Source organism: Hirundo rustica, chromosome 12 (assembly GCF_015227805.2).
Source record: "Hirundo rustica isolate bHirRus1 chromosome 12, bHirRus1.pri.v3, whole genome shotgun sequence".
In the NCBI taxonomy this organism is placed as follows: Eukaryota; Metazoa; Chordata; class Aves; order Passeriformes; family Hirundinidae; genus Hirundo; species Hirundo rustica.
Window position 1 is genome coordinate 12,058,698 of NC_053461.1, and position 14,700 is coordinate 12,073,397.

Below are 14,700 nucleotides of genomic sequence, written 5' to 3' on the forward strand. Positions count from 1 at the left end.
CGCTTGGTTTTAACTGTCTTTTTACGTGACAACACTCAAACCAGTAAATTTGCAACAAAAACCTTTCAAAATGTCTGGAAGTGCACAAACTTAACCTTGCTAGGACTGCGTTAAAATGAGAGCTTTTCCTTTTTTTCGCCGTGATGGGTTTCACTGCCAAGGTGAAACCAGCAGAACTAGGCACTTGCTGTGACAAAGTGGCACATTTAGACAAGCCTTTATGCTGCCACAGTGGGAAGTTTGGACTGGTGGGGCTCACACTGAGGCTGTTCTTTCTGGTAAAATCGCAGTCCACACCAGCAAAGTTCAGTTAAAACTTGTTCCTTCTGTGCAAAGCAGCTGTATTTGCCAACAAGCGCCAGGGGAGGGGACAGTGCTGTGTTTAAAAGTGGAACAGAAGGGAGGTACTGACACAGGTACAGCAAGATGTGTTGTAATCTACATGGCAGCTCCAGCTGGTGTTTCTTCTGAGACTTGCCTCCCAGAAAGAGAGGGAGGGAGGCTTTTAAAAAAGTACATTGTCACAAGTTGTACTTACTGTGCTTGTGCTCCCAAGGGCAAGGCAAGCAAGGGCAGATGATTTTAATACAAGCTATATGGCTTCTCTCTCCTTGTTTGAGTGTGTAAACATGGATTTCTCTTTATTCACTGAAAGTACCTTGGTAGAGTAGACTTCTGGCAAATTCATTAGTTAATAATCTGGGTTGAATTATATTAGTGCTGGCATAAGAGATTATTATACACTAAGAAAATTTTTTCAGGAATGATTGAAACCATCAGGAGTAAGGCCTCCAATTGGTGGCTGATACAACTTTCTGGCAAAGCATCTATTATCCCCTCCCCTTCTCTGCAGCAGAAATGCATTTGAAACTTTCCTTAACTACAAATAACCTCAGAAGTTGTCTGCTGTGAAAAGAGAGTTTCTCCTCAACCTGTGATGGAAGCTACAGGTAAAACAGCTGCACTGCCTGAATGTGCTGCACTCTAAGCCCAGGTGTTAGCCACACTGGAGCAGAGGGAGGGTAATGTTTCAGGTGTCTGACTCCATGCTTTGTCTTTCTAAAGCTTGGAGTTTGGGGTGTTTGCAACCTGGAAACAGTAATTTGGAAGAGGTTTCCTTATCTCTTGTCTGTAGGAGCTGTGTCACGCCTTGCCGTGCCTTTTTTCCTTCTGCCTGGGGTCACTCCCTGTCACTGCTTTTGCTGGACAAAGCGCTCCATCTAAGCAGACCCCTCCTTACCCTGCTCCTTGTTCACCCGCCTTTCCAGGTGGGAAGTTGTCTTGTTAAGACCTATTAACAAAATGAATCAGATCTGTGTCTGACCTCCTGCGTCGCTGCAGGCATAGTTGTTTGGGGAGTTGAGGTTGCTGTTCCAGCATGTTGCTGAACTACAGCAACACAGCCCATTTTCCTCTCATCATGGAGCTGCAAGACAGAGATGAGGCTGTTCATGACACCTGCTCCAGGCGTACGACAGACTCCAGCTCTTACAACATCCTAAGTGAGAGTAATTCCTATGTATGGTATAAAAAGAGGAAATGCAGGCAAGTGTCCTACTTGTACGTTCTCAAGTACTAAGTAGTATTCAAATAGAAAGTTTCTTATGCTGCTGCAATCAAAAGTCATGTTGAGGAACTCAGTTGTTAACAACTTTAAATCTGTGTTTTGAAAAGCAACCAAACAGAAAACCAAAACCCCACAAAATATCAACTCCAAACCCTAAATTCTAGAAATTGAGTAAAATATATGAGATATTCTGATTATTTTATTAACACAAAACACCCCAAAAGGTATAGGGCAGTAAGTGCACCAGCCCTTAGAATTTTCCCGCTCTCTCTGGGAGGACCAGCAATATCTTGGGGCTGATCCTCCCAGGGCTGCAGCTGCTATTTCCATTGTCAGTGCCTGGGGAAGCAGCGGGCAAAGAAGACTTGGATGGCGGGGCGACTCTCCTGCACTCATGGCCTCCCCTCCAGCCCCTTTCCCCGTTGTTGCCCGCCTCCTCATGTCCTCTATCCTGGTCGTGTCCCCCATCCCTCCTTGTCTCCCCATACCTCCGTGTCCCCCCATCTCTCCATGTCCCCCCATCTCTCCGTGTCCCCCATCTCTCCGTGTCCCCCCATCTCCCCCTGTCCCCCATCCATCTCTCCGTGTCCCCCATCTCTCCGTGTCCCCCATCTCTCCGTGTCCCCCCATCTCTCCCTGTCCCCCATCCATCTCTCCGTGTCCCCCATCTCTCCCTGTCCCCCATCCATCTCTCCGTGTCCCCCATCCATCTCTCCGTGTCCCCCATCCATCTCTCCGTGTCCCCCCATCTCTCCCTGTCCCCCCATCTCTCCGTGTCCCCCATCCATCTCTCCGTGTCCCCCATCTCTCCCTGTCCCCCATCTCTCCGTGTCCCCCATCCATCTCTCCGTGTCCCCCATCCATCTCTCCGTGTCCCCCATCCATCTCTCCGTGTCCCCCATCCATCTCTCCGTGTCCCCATCCATCTCTCCGTGTCCCCCATCGCTCCCTGTCCCCCATCCATCTCTCCGTGTCCCCCATCACTCCGTGTCCCCCATCCATCTCTCCGTGTCCCCCATGCATCTCTCCGTGTCCCCCATCGCTCCCTGTCCCCCATCCATCTCTCCGTGTCCCCCATCGCTCCCTGTCCCCCATCCATCTCTCCGTGTCCCCCATCTCTCCGTGTCCCCCATGCATCTCTCCGTGTCCCCCATGCATCTCTCCGTGTCCCCCATCACTCCGTGTCCCCCATGCATCTCTCCGTGTCCCCCATCCATCTCTCCGTGTCCCCCATCTCTCCGTGTCCCCCATCCATCTCTCCGTGTCCCCCATCTCTCCGTGTCCCCCATCACTCCGTGTCCCCCATGCATCTCTCCGTGTCCCCCATCCATCTCTCCGTGTCCCCCATCCATCTCTCCGTGTCCCCCATCTCTCCGTGTCCCCCCATCTCTCCGTGTCCCCCCATCACTCCGTGTCCCCCCATCTCTCCCTGTCCCCCATCCATCTCTCCGTGTCCCCCATCCATCTCTCCGTGTCCCCCATCTCTCCGTGTCCCCCATCCATCTCTCCGTGTCCCCCATCTCTCCGTGTCCCCCATCTCTCCGTGTCCCCCCATCTCTCCGTGTCCCCCATCTCTCCGTGTCCCCCATCCATCTCTCCGTGTCCCCCATCGCTCCCTGTCCCGCTCTCCTGGGGCGGAACCCGCGCGGAGCGGCGGCCGCGGCGCCCCCTGGCGGCGGGCGGTGGCAGCGGCGGCGCTAAGGCCCCGCGGCGGCGCTGCCGTGTTGACAGCGGCGGCCGCGCCGGGAGCTGCCCCGGGAAGCGGGTTGGCGGCGCCGGTTCTCTGCTCCCGGCTCCGCTATGGCCTTCATGGAGAAGCCGCCGGCCGGCAAGGTGCTGCTGGACGACACGGTGCCGCTGACAGCGCAGATCGAGGCGAGCCAGAGCCTGCACTCGCACACGGTGAGCGGGGCAGGCCGGGCCGCGGGGGCAGGCGGGAGCGGCCGGGGCGGGGGAGGGAACGGAGGGAGCCGGTAACGGGGGCGCCGGGGGGTGCGCGGGGTCCGCGGGGCCGGCCGGGGCGCGGCGGGAGCAGGGCCGGCCGGGGGCCTGAGCTGAGCCCGCGGCAGCGGGGCCGGAGGTGGCGGGGGGTGCGCCGGGGCACCGCGGGGCGGGCCGGGGGCGAGGGGGAGCGGTGCGGGAGGCAGCGGGGCCGCGACCTCGCAGCGCGGGTTGCAGCGCCCCGGAGCCCCTCGGTGCGGTGCGGTGCGGCGGTGCCGCCGCCGCCGGGAGCGGAGGGTCCTTCGGCTCCTTCGCCCCCTCTGTGTCCGCGGGGTTCCCGGGGGCAGCCGGCAGCACCCCCCGGCACCGACCGCCGGGGCTCTGCGGGGGCGGCCGCTGCGGGGTTCGCCCTGTCTCGCGTTCGCTCCGAGCGCGGCCCTGTGAGTTACTGTAATTCCTGCTTTCCTCGGGGTGTTGCAGCCTTTGGAGCAGAGACGGGCTCTGGCTGCCGCGTTTCAGCGGCTGTGATGAAGTTACACGTGAATGGGCTGCGTTCGCCTCCGGGTCCTGCCGTGTGGCTGAGGGCAGGCTGTGGAGCTGCAGAGACCCCGCAGCCCCAGCCCCGCTTCCTGGCTGTGGGGAGCGGTGGCCCTCAGCAGAACAAGCCCTGCCGTGGCTTGGATGTCACAGATTCATTCTTTCGGGATGCCTGGGACACATGCACGGTGCTTCCATAAGAGCTGTCTTTGAGCGTGCACTATTAATCCAAATTCTATAATGTCCTGTTTGCAGTTATTTTCCATTTTAAAAGCCGGGTTTCATTATGGTATGACCAAGCAGTAGTGTGAATCAGAGAACTGGCTGTCATTTCTGATTCCTGCTTTAGCTAAGAAGCAGGCGTGCTGGAGAGGAGGCCAGAGGTGCCTCAGCAGCAGGTACTCTGGTGGGAAGCTGCTTTAAATGGAGAGAGAGTTTCCTTACATCCCTTACACAGCTCTGATTCCTGCATTGTGGATCGCTTTCTGCTTCCTTGCATCTGTTGCATACCCTTAACCTGAATGACAATAACTGTAGGTTCACCATGGGGTATACAACTAATTTACAGATTGTCTTATTAAATACTCTTCATATAACTCACATCTAAGAATTTTTTTTTTTTTTTTCTTCCTGAGGAACTCACATTTACTGATGTTCCTGTCTTTCTCTGAACAGAAGTTACATGTGAGAAATTGTCTAGAAGGTATTGTGAATCTAAAAGGCTGTGGCTCTCAGTTGTTGCAACTCCTCTTCTTCTAAGTAAGACTAAAGAGATTTATTTCGTGGCAAGTGTGATGCTTTTTACCTGTTTCAATAGCTGAAGAATGGGCGTGCCAAGTCCCGTGAGAAGTTGTGTAACTCCTAATACTCCCCAGTTAGTAGACCAGCTTAAGTTTCATTGGTAACTTATTTCCTTATTATGCTTTATTTGCTAGCGCAAATGACAATAGCATTTTGTGTTCTTTTCTTTGGTTTGCGTGATTCTGGTTAGAAAAGAAAAAGTCACAAAATTCTTTTAGAATGATCACTTGGAAGAACTTTTTCAATCCAGACTCTTTTCTTGTGTCATCTCATCTGAGGGAGTTTGATAGCAAGTGTTGCCCCCCCCGCTTATCTTTCCTATCTGTATTCTATTATTAACGGGTGTGCAGAAGAATTCTCTACTGTTTGGTTCTGATATTTTCTTAATTACAGAATGCTGGAGCACTTTCTATTTAAAATCTGTCTCTAAGATACATCTATTAGTAATTGTTTGTTTTATTGCAGAAGCCCTGTTGATAGCCAAAAGATGGTTCGAAGTGTGTGTAGCACAGATGGTTTATATAGAGCCAGTGTGGGATAACAAAATACAGGAAGCCGTTAACAGAGACTTGGTTTCTTATTTGATATAAGTGGACTATTCTGTCATTTTGGATACTTCATCTTATGCCCCTGGTGTCTGAATAGTTTGTTTATTGGTGGGAGATGCTGTCCCTGATTTGAACTTTCCTGATTCAAAATAAGCTGGAGAAATAAATCCTTGTCTCTGAAGAGGTGTGTAAATGAAGAGTTCTCCTAAGAAATAAGGGTTGAAGTGTTTTTGTGGGGCCTGAAGACTATATTTTACTTTGTTAAATTATACTTAGAAAAAAGCAGATTGTCATTAACTGAATGCTTTTTAGTTTTGTTCATCATTTCACCTCAAAGCAGTATCTTCAAAAGATGTAGATCTATAAAATCCTTTATCCCAAACTAATGTTTGGAGAGCTAGGCCTGTTCTAAAGCAAAGGCAGCCATGAAAAAAATTTCTATTCTTTTGTCAGCAGTATATATTAAGATTTTATAATGTTGTTTAGTTTTGCAAGAGTTGTTTTAAACTTGAGTTTGTATTTTTTTTCCTGTAGATCATAGCTTCTAAAAGCACTCCTACGAAGATGGCTTAGGCTGAGTTTAGGTGCAACTTTAATATGGCAACTGAACCAGTAATTATGTAAACCTTCTGTTGGTGCTGAAAATAGCCAGTCTTCTGAAAAAACAGCTGAGGAAAAGGTGAAGAATTTCAGGAAAAGCTCTGTAGACATGGTGAAATATCACACAGAAGACCAAAGCTTGTTTCTAATGAATAGTTTGCTTGTGTATTGTTCTAAGCAGTTTCTGTTAATTTAAATTTAGTACAACAGACTGAGTAAGTGTAAACTTCATAGCATTGAATCAAGGGCTGTACTTGGCAGAGGCTGAGTTTCTGTTTCCTGAGGCTGAAGGTGAAACTGAAAAAAAGCAAAACTGAAAACAAAACCTGAAATGACTATGTTCTTACCTCCAGAAACCTAAGAAGGGATTAAGCTACTTTTGAGGATTTGCACTTTTTGCTTAGTAAGAGTATGTCAACCCCCTATAAATGGGTTTTTAGATTGATAGGGAGCCAACTGCAAAATTATCTGATGGGTTCACAGGCTCAGCATGCTTCGTTCAAGTCAGAAGAGCTCAGAAGTTCTTACTGGATTTAGGACATCTGAGCTGGAACATAATCTCCATGTTTTTGCATTGCAACAAAGAAATTGTTCACTGAGGTTTTCTTTCTGTGTATTTATTTCCAGTCATAATTGGAAGAGGAAAATGATGCCTTTCTGTATTTGCAAAAGTTGTTTCCCTGTTTAAGTGTGTTACAAGCAGTCTGAATTTTGTTGGAATGTGCACTTAAATACAATTAATTCTATAGTGTGGTGTTTATGGAGTCCTTTTTATTTTGAAATCCAAAAAAGTACATATTGCAGGTGCATTCCAATGGCATCTCACCTAACAGATTTGAAATTACAAGGGCAAGCCCAGTCAGCTTCATTTTGTCTCTTTCTTTATGCTTCGGTCACTAGCACTGCCTCAGAGAGGGAGTAACTGTGTAACTTCCAGGGGTGTGTTGGGCACTTTTCCATAGCCATGAGTCAGTCTCTGCAGGTCTGTGTACCAACCCTTTTGTAGAAAATGAAGTTTTATTACTATTGCATTCCTTGACTTCAGTAGGAGCAGAATTACATCCAATATACTGAGCCATTTGCAAGTGTCTCATCTTGCTGCCAAATGTTGTGTTCTGACAACAGAGGCAATTTCAGCACTAAAGCTTTAATAAATTTTGGCTGTTAAACTTGCCTCATATTGCAATATTTCATCTGTGTGTTCACTATTTAATAGTGGCTTCTTTCTAAGCCTTAAAATAGGATGCTCTTTTCTTCCATGATAATCTAGACGTTTTCCTTACTAAGAACTGCACATGCAAGTCTTTTCAGCAGTAAGAACTACTGGTGAGTTGTAGTGTTCTTCTGAACATTTTTTAATTCTTTTCTGAAGTGATTTTCCTTTTTTGTGTGTTTCATATTTTGAAATTGAAGTAGTGAAACAGCCAGCTTTGATACAGTACATTGTTGTCTTAAAGGCATTTGGAAATGAACAGCTGAAATAAATCCCTCTCCTAACAATCCTTCAGAGTTTTTAGTTTTCCTTAAGCAATGATGAATGTTGACACTTATGGCTTTTAGATTAGAAAAACGTTGAGAAAGCATTTATATTTTTCCTATATTGTTACAAAATAGAAAAATTGAGCCACATATTTCTAGGACTGTAGGGTTTAGTTTAAAAGCTTGTAAAAGATTTTGCACATCTGCTTTACAAGGAATTCAGTCTTTTCAAGGCTGCATTCACTTTGGACAGACATGAAGTTACATTTAGACATGGCTTTACACAGGGAACTGCCATAGTTCACTTGTTTGAGGTTTCAGAAATGCAGTTCCTCCACTGGACTTAGTAAGATTCACTACCTCCCACCTCTCCTCCAGCCTGAGCTCACAAAAGATGGCTCTTTCATTTGCACCTAGTTTTAAATATTCCAAACTTATGCTTTCCACTGGTGATATTACTAAATTAGTACTGCATTTGTAGATCCTGTGAAAATTGTAGTCAAAATATTAGTTTCCGTATTGTACTTTAGTAAACCCTAATCATAATGGGTTTTTTTTGGCTACTGAGTATTTCCTGAAAAATAGCGAGTAATTTGCCTTTCTGGTGAAGGTCACGGTGATGCAGAGCGCTGAAAATCTGTGATTTCTCATCTCCAAAGCTTTTGGTATTCACTAAGTTTCATGACATGTAAATGTGTGTCCTATTTTCCCCCTGCTTCATAGCTTTCCCTTTTTGAATGGCTGACTCATTACTACAGGAGGGATACGGTGTGTGAATGGTGCAGCACACACACACACACACACACACACACACACGCACACACACACACACACACACACACACACACACGCACACACACACACACACACACACACACACACACACACACGCACACACCCCCCTGCATGGTTTAGAAAGCAGGGAAACAGCAACCACTGCTGCTGCTCCTACCTCGGCTGGGCTTAATGGCAGGTTGTGCAACAGCAAATAAATACTGAGCCCTGTAACAGAGAGGCCTCTGAGGCTGAGCAGCTCTCCTGATGTTGTTGCTGCTTTTCACATGGGAGATTTTCTAAATAAACATTTAAAAGAGCTTCTTACTAGAAATTGTTCCAATCCAGCCTACTTAAGCAGGGATTGTGTTCATGCTTAATTAGGCTTTCCTCTCTTTAATGCTTATAAAATAAAGCCCTTTCAAACTTTTAGTTGATGTGACCTGAAGGTGACCTGGATCTTTATAATGGTTGGCTTTTCAAGCCTATTGGATTAAACAGATGTAAAGCAGAAATCTGTGGAAAAAGAGACGGGCTATCCTGATCTGGAAATTTAGAGACTATTTGCTTGGGGAAACAGAATGTATTACCTATTATTGTTGAGTCTCTACATTTTTTAATAAGAATCTCTTCACTCACTTTTTTTTTTTTTTTTTTCTATTTTATCTCTGCAAAAGCCTTCTTTCCTGTTTGCTTCCTTTTTCAAAAACTAGGAATGGTGATAAAGACCGATTGTTAAACAGTTGGAGTGCTTTGCTGAGCAATTTTCACCCAGGAACGTTAACAAAATTTTGCTGAGCGGCTCTGAATTGCTGATGATAATATTTTGATAAGTGCTGGAACACCAGGGACTAATCTTGGTGAATTTCGAGGGAAAAACCAAAAAACAACCACCTAAATCTTGGCTCTGCATGAAAATGGGTAAGTTCAGGATAGCATTAATCCCACGCACTGAGTGTGAAACTGTTAGCAGCAAAGGATTGGAGAAATACAGTGTGGTTGTCTCTGATCCATGTGGTTATTTGGAAAATATTCCTTTTCAGAAACTCTACCCAGAACTCTGTAGTACTAGGAAGCAGATTTTAGGAAATGACAGTGTGCAACTGGGGTCATACATCTTTCCCTGCTCCTGACCTCCTTTTTGACTAATTGGAGCAGTCAGGAAATGATCCCATAGGTAAAACAGCTTCCCTTGGCATCTTTAAAAATGTATTTTGAGCTGCTGCAGGAATATCAAGGTTGTGGCATGAAGTGGCTTGGCAGTACTGATAGGAAGAGCAGTGGATGTACAAACCTTACCTGTATGGAGGGACCCAGGGAGGTTGTTTTAGGAATGGTTTTGTGGCCGGTCTTGTCCTGCTGATGGTGACCTTGCTGCCCGTGGGCAAAGCAGAGTGGGAGGTTGTCTCTCTTCTGCAAGCTGAGACCTTTCTTTCCCAACCAGCAGCTGTTAGGGCTCCTTTGAAGTTATTTGGTAAACTGAGTAATAGGAAAAATTCTGTGCTATTCTTGTGGGAGTGAAAGATGCCATGGGAATTTCTACATGAGCGTAGCTAATATAGACCTCCCCAAGCCTGGTTGTTGATGCCTAAAATAGTTTGCAGGAGTGAACTCTGGTAATTAATATTTTTTTCTGAAGGTATTTCCACCCTGTTTTCCTACGTTAGATGATGCTGCTAAACAGAAACGATCCTGAGCGTGCCTCTGTTTTCCTTATGCTTTCATTTATTTCCTATGGGCACAGTCTCAGTCCCACTATCAGGCTGTCTCAGAAGAAGATTGTTGTAATTCAGGGGTTTTTTTTCGTAGCTGAGACAGAATTTGGCAGAGTAATAAAGGCTTTTGTGCATTTAGACTTGAAGGGTTGAAAGCTCTTCTCTGGTCCTATGGGAAGCATATATCAGCGGTGCTAATTATAATCCCATGCCAAGCTTGTTGCCGCACGGAGGCAATAGGAAGTATCAACTTCTCACTAGAACTCAGCATACTCTGCTCTGCTGATTATGTGTAGCCATGGCAGATACTGGGAGTGGGATTGTATTTCTCAGCCTGGCTTTTCTACTCTTGCTGTTCTTTGACTTCCAGTCTTGTTACCAATTTTGGGGGAAAAGCCCTTCAACCAACTCAGAAGACCATGTAGGCTTTGTCATTAGTTGTATTGACAGGGTAGTGCTGAGTTGGACAATAACTCGTTATGGTCAGTGCTGGGGGAGAGCACGTGGTGGGTACTTAGCTTTTCCATCTAGACAGAACTAATGGGCACACCTGGAGAGTGTTTGCTCTTCTCTTTCCAGCTGCAAACCCTGTGACATAAAAAAGGGACTTGATTAGTGCATTAGGCCACAAAAGCAGATATGGATGGGATGGGAAAATGCTCAAGTAAGTGTGGGGAAAAATAGTCGTGGCCCAAATACGATTTTTTAAAAAATAGAATCTTACTGTGAGATAGAGCTCTGAGTCCCCAGTTATCACAAGGCTCTCCCAGAAGAGCCGTGCTGACCAGTGTGGTTGTGTGCAGTAAGATGCTTTGATGGTTGTGTAATGAATTTGTGCTCTGCCTGTCCTGGAGTGTTTTCTCAGGGCACCATAGAAAATGACAATCACTGGATAAAGAGCAAGTGCTACAAGGGATTGAGCAATAACTCTGCTTCTTTCAAAATCCTAGAAAAGATGAATGACTGCACGTGGTGAATCATCACTGGCGTGGTTTTTCAGAGAAACAGCCAATGTTCCTTTGAGACTTGATGAATAAGCAGTTGCTGCAATTTTTTTGTCTGTGTGTGAAGTAGCCTCTTCCCAAAATGCAGCAATGGTCACAAAACAAGAAAAGCCACGTTAGTGGTGACTATGGGTTTCCAGGTGTCCCGTTAATTGATTTCTGTCACGCAGTTTCCAAAGATAATTACACTGGTTGAATGTTATCAGCTCTGTGGATTTGTGTTACTGTTTATGAGGATTTGGGCTTGTTTTGCCAGAAGAAACCATAATTATGATTACAAATGGGTAAGAGGAAAGAATATGGAGGGACCATGCCAGGCTGACTTTCTGAAAATAGACACTTTAATTCTAATTTAACAGTTACATGTCTTGGTTTGTGACATCTCGGATTTCTATCATTTCCAGCTAAGCTGCTAGAACAAGAAGTGTTTTAAATCACTCTGATTTTCATGCTTAGTAGTCTTAGTAGTCTTGTTTTCTTATCAAGGCTAAGTGGTTCCAACTTGCTGCATGTATTTGAGAGCTCTGATAATGAAAGATATTTTAAGTGAATTTTAGAAAATAGAGTACCATTTTTGCCTCAGCGCACTGGGTTTTGGAAAGAAATTTCAGTAAATAAAATTTGGATAAGGTAAGGTTGAATACACAAGGTAATGCCAGCTGGTAATTGTTGTCTTTGCCTCTTGTCTGGAACAGTCATAGTTTTTGATTTACACTACTTACTTGGTAGATGTTAAATGAGTATTTAATTCTGTGGAGGGGTTCTCTGATATGCCTCACTTTTTTTTTGAATCCAATGGTTTATTTACGTTTTTCAGTGTAACAGCTTTTAGGTTAATTTCACTTGAAAGAGGGGAATTAGTTCTGTGATGTTCAGAAGGCAAATTCCAAAACCAGAAGACATTTCCCAGTACCTGAAAGAAGTTACTTATAACTGCATGATTTTTAACCGTGCAGCTGAATTTATAATACTTCATGAATTGAACACTTACTTAATTGAATTATCTACTTGGTATGCAGGTACGTGTCAGATAGAGTTATTGTTACAGAGTGGACAAATTTGATATTAAACGCAAGGTGCTGGAAATATATTTTTAAAATTTGTTATTTCATTACTGTTTATTCATGATCATTTGGAATGCAGCATTCATTTTAGTAGTTGAAAAAACCCGGTGGGTAATGCTCTGATCAGCCCTTTTTGTTTGTTTAAGACCCCTATTGATTTAACCAGCTCAGCAAAATTTTGGTGGCATTTGAAATCGAAAAATTATTCAGCACTTCACATAGACCATGTTTGGTAGCTTGTCCCTGGGGGGTTGGTGGCACTCTGAGCCCTGGGACAGGTCCTGCCACTGTAGCAGGGGTGGTGAATGTGCTTAAAGGGCACTCTCCTACAATATGAGAGTGGTACAGTTAGGATAATGTGTAAAAAGCACAGCTGCTGGTGTGGCTACTTCCCTCTCATCTGTTTTTGGGTATTCTCCAGCTCACCTCACTGGTGGAAATTTCTTTTTCTCAGGTGGCACTGTGCTTTTTGGCTCTCCATTTTTGTGTTTTTCAAAGTAAATTTTGTGGCCATGGGATTAATGGATTAATCTTATTATTAATTAATAATAAGCCCTTATTTCACAGATAAAAAGAGCTGCATTTGTAGAGTTTTATGTGTACTAATGACAAAGAAGTATCCATTACTATGCTTAGCCCAGATTAAATTTTTTTTTCTTACCAATTAAATATCTGAAATGGAGATTATAGCATCCTATAGGATTATAAGACTCTATATATCTATATTCTAATCTCTATATGTAGTATAAGCTATATTTTAGTATCTATATATTATAGGATTCTATATATCTATCTATAGAATCCTACAGGTCTACAGGATTTCCTTTTCTAGAGGGCAGACTTGCATTGTTTATGATCTTTGAAATATTAGAAGTGTTTTCAAACTGAAATAGAGTAGGGGTAAGTAGGGTAATTTTTTGAAGTATGTCTGAGTAGGGGTAGGAAATACTTAGTATCTATTTTTGAGATAACTGGATAAATATCAAATAATGATGTTGCTATATTGACCAGGTATTAGTCTACAAAAGGAATAGTGGAACTTGAAATTAAGGGACTGAAAAGAATTGTGATTTATGAATGTAATTGTGGTGGTAGAATAATTAATTCTTAAAATTCAGAAGTGGCTCACTGAGATTTCGATATATCTGCATGGCTAATATATAAATATTTAACATTAAGTATGCATTATAAATGAAGAATTAACATAATGAGAAACATGTTCTAGTTATTCAAGCACATTCCAAAACTTTTGTGGTAACCTTCCTAGTACAGAAATAATGAGAGGCTGTGCAGCTGTGGGTATTTACTGTGGTATTTTACTTTGTGATGGTGGTGGCAATAATTCCTGGGGGCACTTGTTAGATATTGGAGGTGAGGAGAGAGAGGTTTCTTCAGCTGTTGGCAGGTAGAGATATGTGCTGAGTATGCTTTTGCTGGCTTTTTCTGTAACTAAATTAAACTGCTCAAGTGCTCCACAGGTATGCAAACTCCTGGAACTGTCCTAGTCTTCTATGCTGGGAAAGCAGAGTGGAAAAACTGTTAGGGATGTGTCTGAGCAAACCCAGCTCTGAGCTTCCCCAGGGTGCTGCATCTGAATTTTCTGCATTTGAATGTTAGTTGTCACGTTTGAAGAAGTGCCTAATAACTTTCTTCAGTTCATTAGTTCGAATTTCTAATGACTTTCTCCTTTTATTAGGAATACATAATCCGTGTCCAGAGAGGAGTTTCAACAGAAAACAGTTGGCAGGTAATTTCTTAAGTTGTGGTTCATGTAACCAGAATTCTTTTTTTAGGAAGAGTTTGAAAATTGCCTATTCTAGCTTTTAAAATTTGAGCTGGAAAGAGAAATGTTGTTTTGGAATTGAGAACATGAAGTGCTTGAATTCTTTTGGTCAAAACTAAGAGAAAAACAGCATTGCTGCCAGCTACAGAGGCATGTTGTCTGCTGCTATTCTGAATATGCCAGGAAAAATGCCTGTCATATGTTTCTACTGTATGTTGGTACAACCACAATTTTAAAATCTCACGTGCCACCTTGCCTTTCTCAGTGCTAAAACCACAGCTCTGCTTACACGAGGCCAGTGAAACCAAGAAGTAGTAATGAAGATGAGTGTGAAAAGTTGTTACATCTAATGTGGCAAAAAATGCCTTGTTTGCAGCCAACTTTGCTCACAAGTTCTCTTTTAAGATAATTTTTTGAAATGCATTTTCTGTCTGATCGAGTTGTGATTAAAAACTCTTTTTTTCTCTCTGGCAATGTGACATAAATCCAGCAGTTAGGCATTTGTACAAAAATTTCAAAAGAAGATGATTGTAAACGGGAATTACTTTTCTCTGATGGGATTTTGAGGAGTAAAATGCTAATGGAAAAAGTAATTTGTTTTCTGAACTTTGTCTTTTATTTTACAGATTGTGAGGCGATATAGTGACTTTGACTTGTTGAATAACAGCCTGCAGGTAATTTTCACTCTTCATATATATATAAAAAAAGTCATTAGAAGAATATATTCAAAATGGTGATTTTTTTCTTGTGCTATTTTTACATATTGTGGTAAAAAAAAAAAAAAGAATTCTCATAGCTGTAAAGAGCAACTGTGTCTTCAAATGTAACATGAATTTGTACTTACTCACCCTTAACTTTTCTCTTATAAAATTTGAATTTTAGCATCA

The 14,700-nt window shown here is 43.7% G+C and overlaps 1 protein-coding gene across 10 annotated transcripts in view; it reads left to right on the top strand.

Moving 5' to 3' along the window:
• Positions 1 to 3,267: 3,267 nt before the first annotated feature.
• The window catches only part of PXK (PX domain containing serine/threonine kinase like), a 36,058-nt gene continuing 24,625 nt past the window's right edge, over positions 3,268 to 14,700 (top strand). For 6 of the 10 annotated variants that reach the window (XR_005702890.2, XR_005702891.2, XM_040076775.2 and 3 more), the window contains exons 1-3: positions 3,276 to 3,469; positions 13,727 to 13,777; positions 14,440 to 14,487. Coding sequence is in view for 5 of the 10 variants with exons in the window: in XM_040076775.2 (XP_039932709.1) it covers positions 3,368 to 3,469; positions 13,727 to 13,777; positions 14,440 to 14,487 (201 nt within the window). In the remaining 5 variants the exon portion in view is untranslated. Of the gene's footprint in view, positions 3,470 to 3,913; positions 3,949 to 8,924; positions 9,169 to 10,607; positions 10,627 to 13,726; positions 13,778 to 14,439; positions 14,488 to 14,700 lie in introns of those variants that run through there. The other 4 variants (XM_058422311.1, XM_040076774.2, XM_040076780.2 and 1 more) reach the window with 4 other exon arrangements.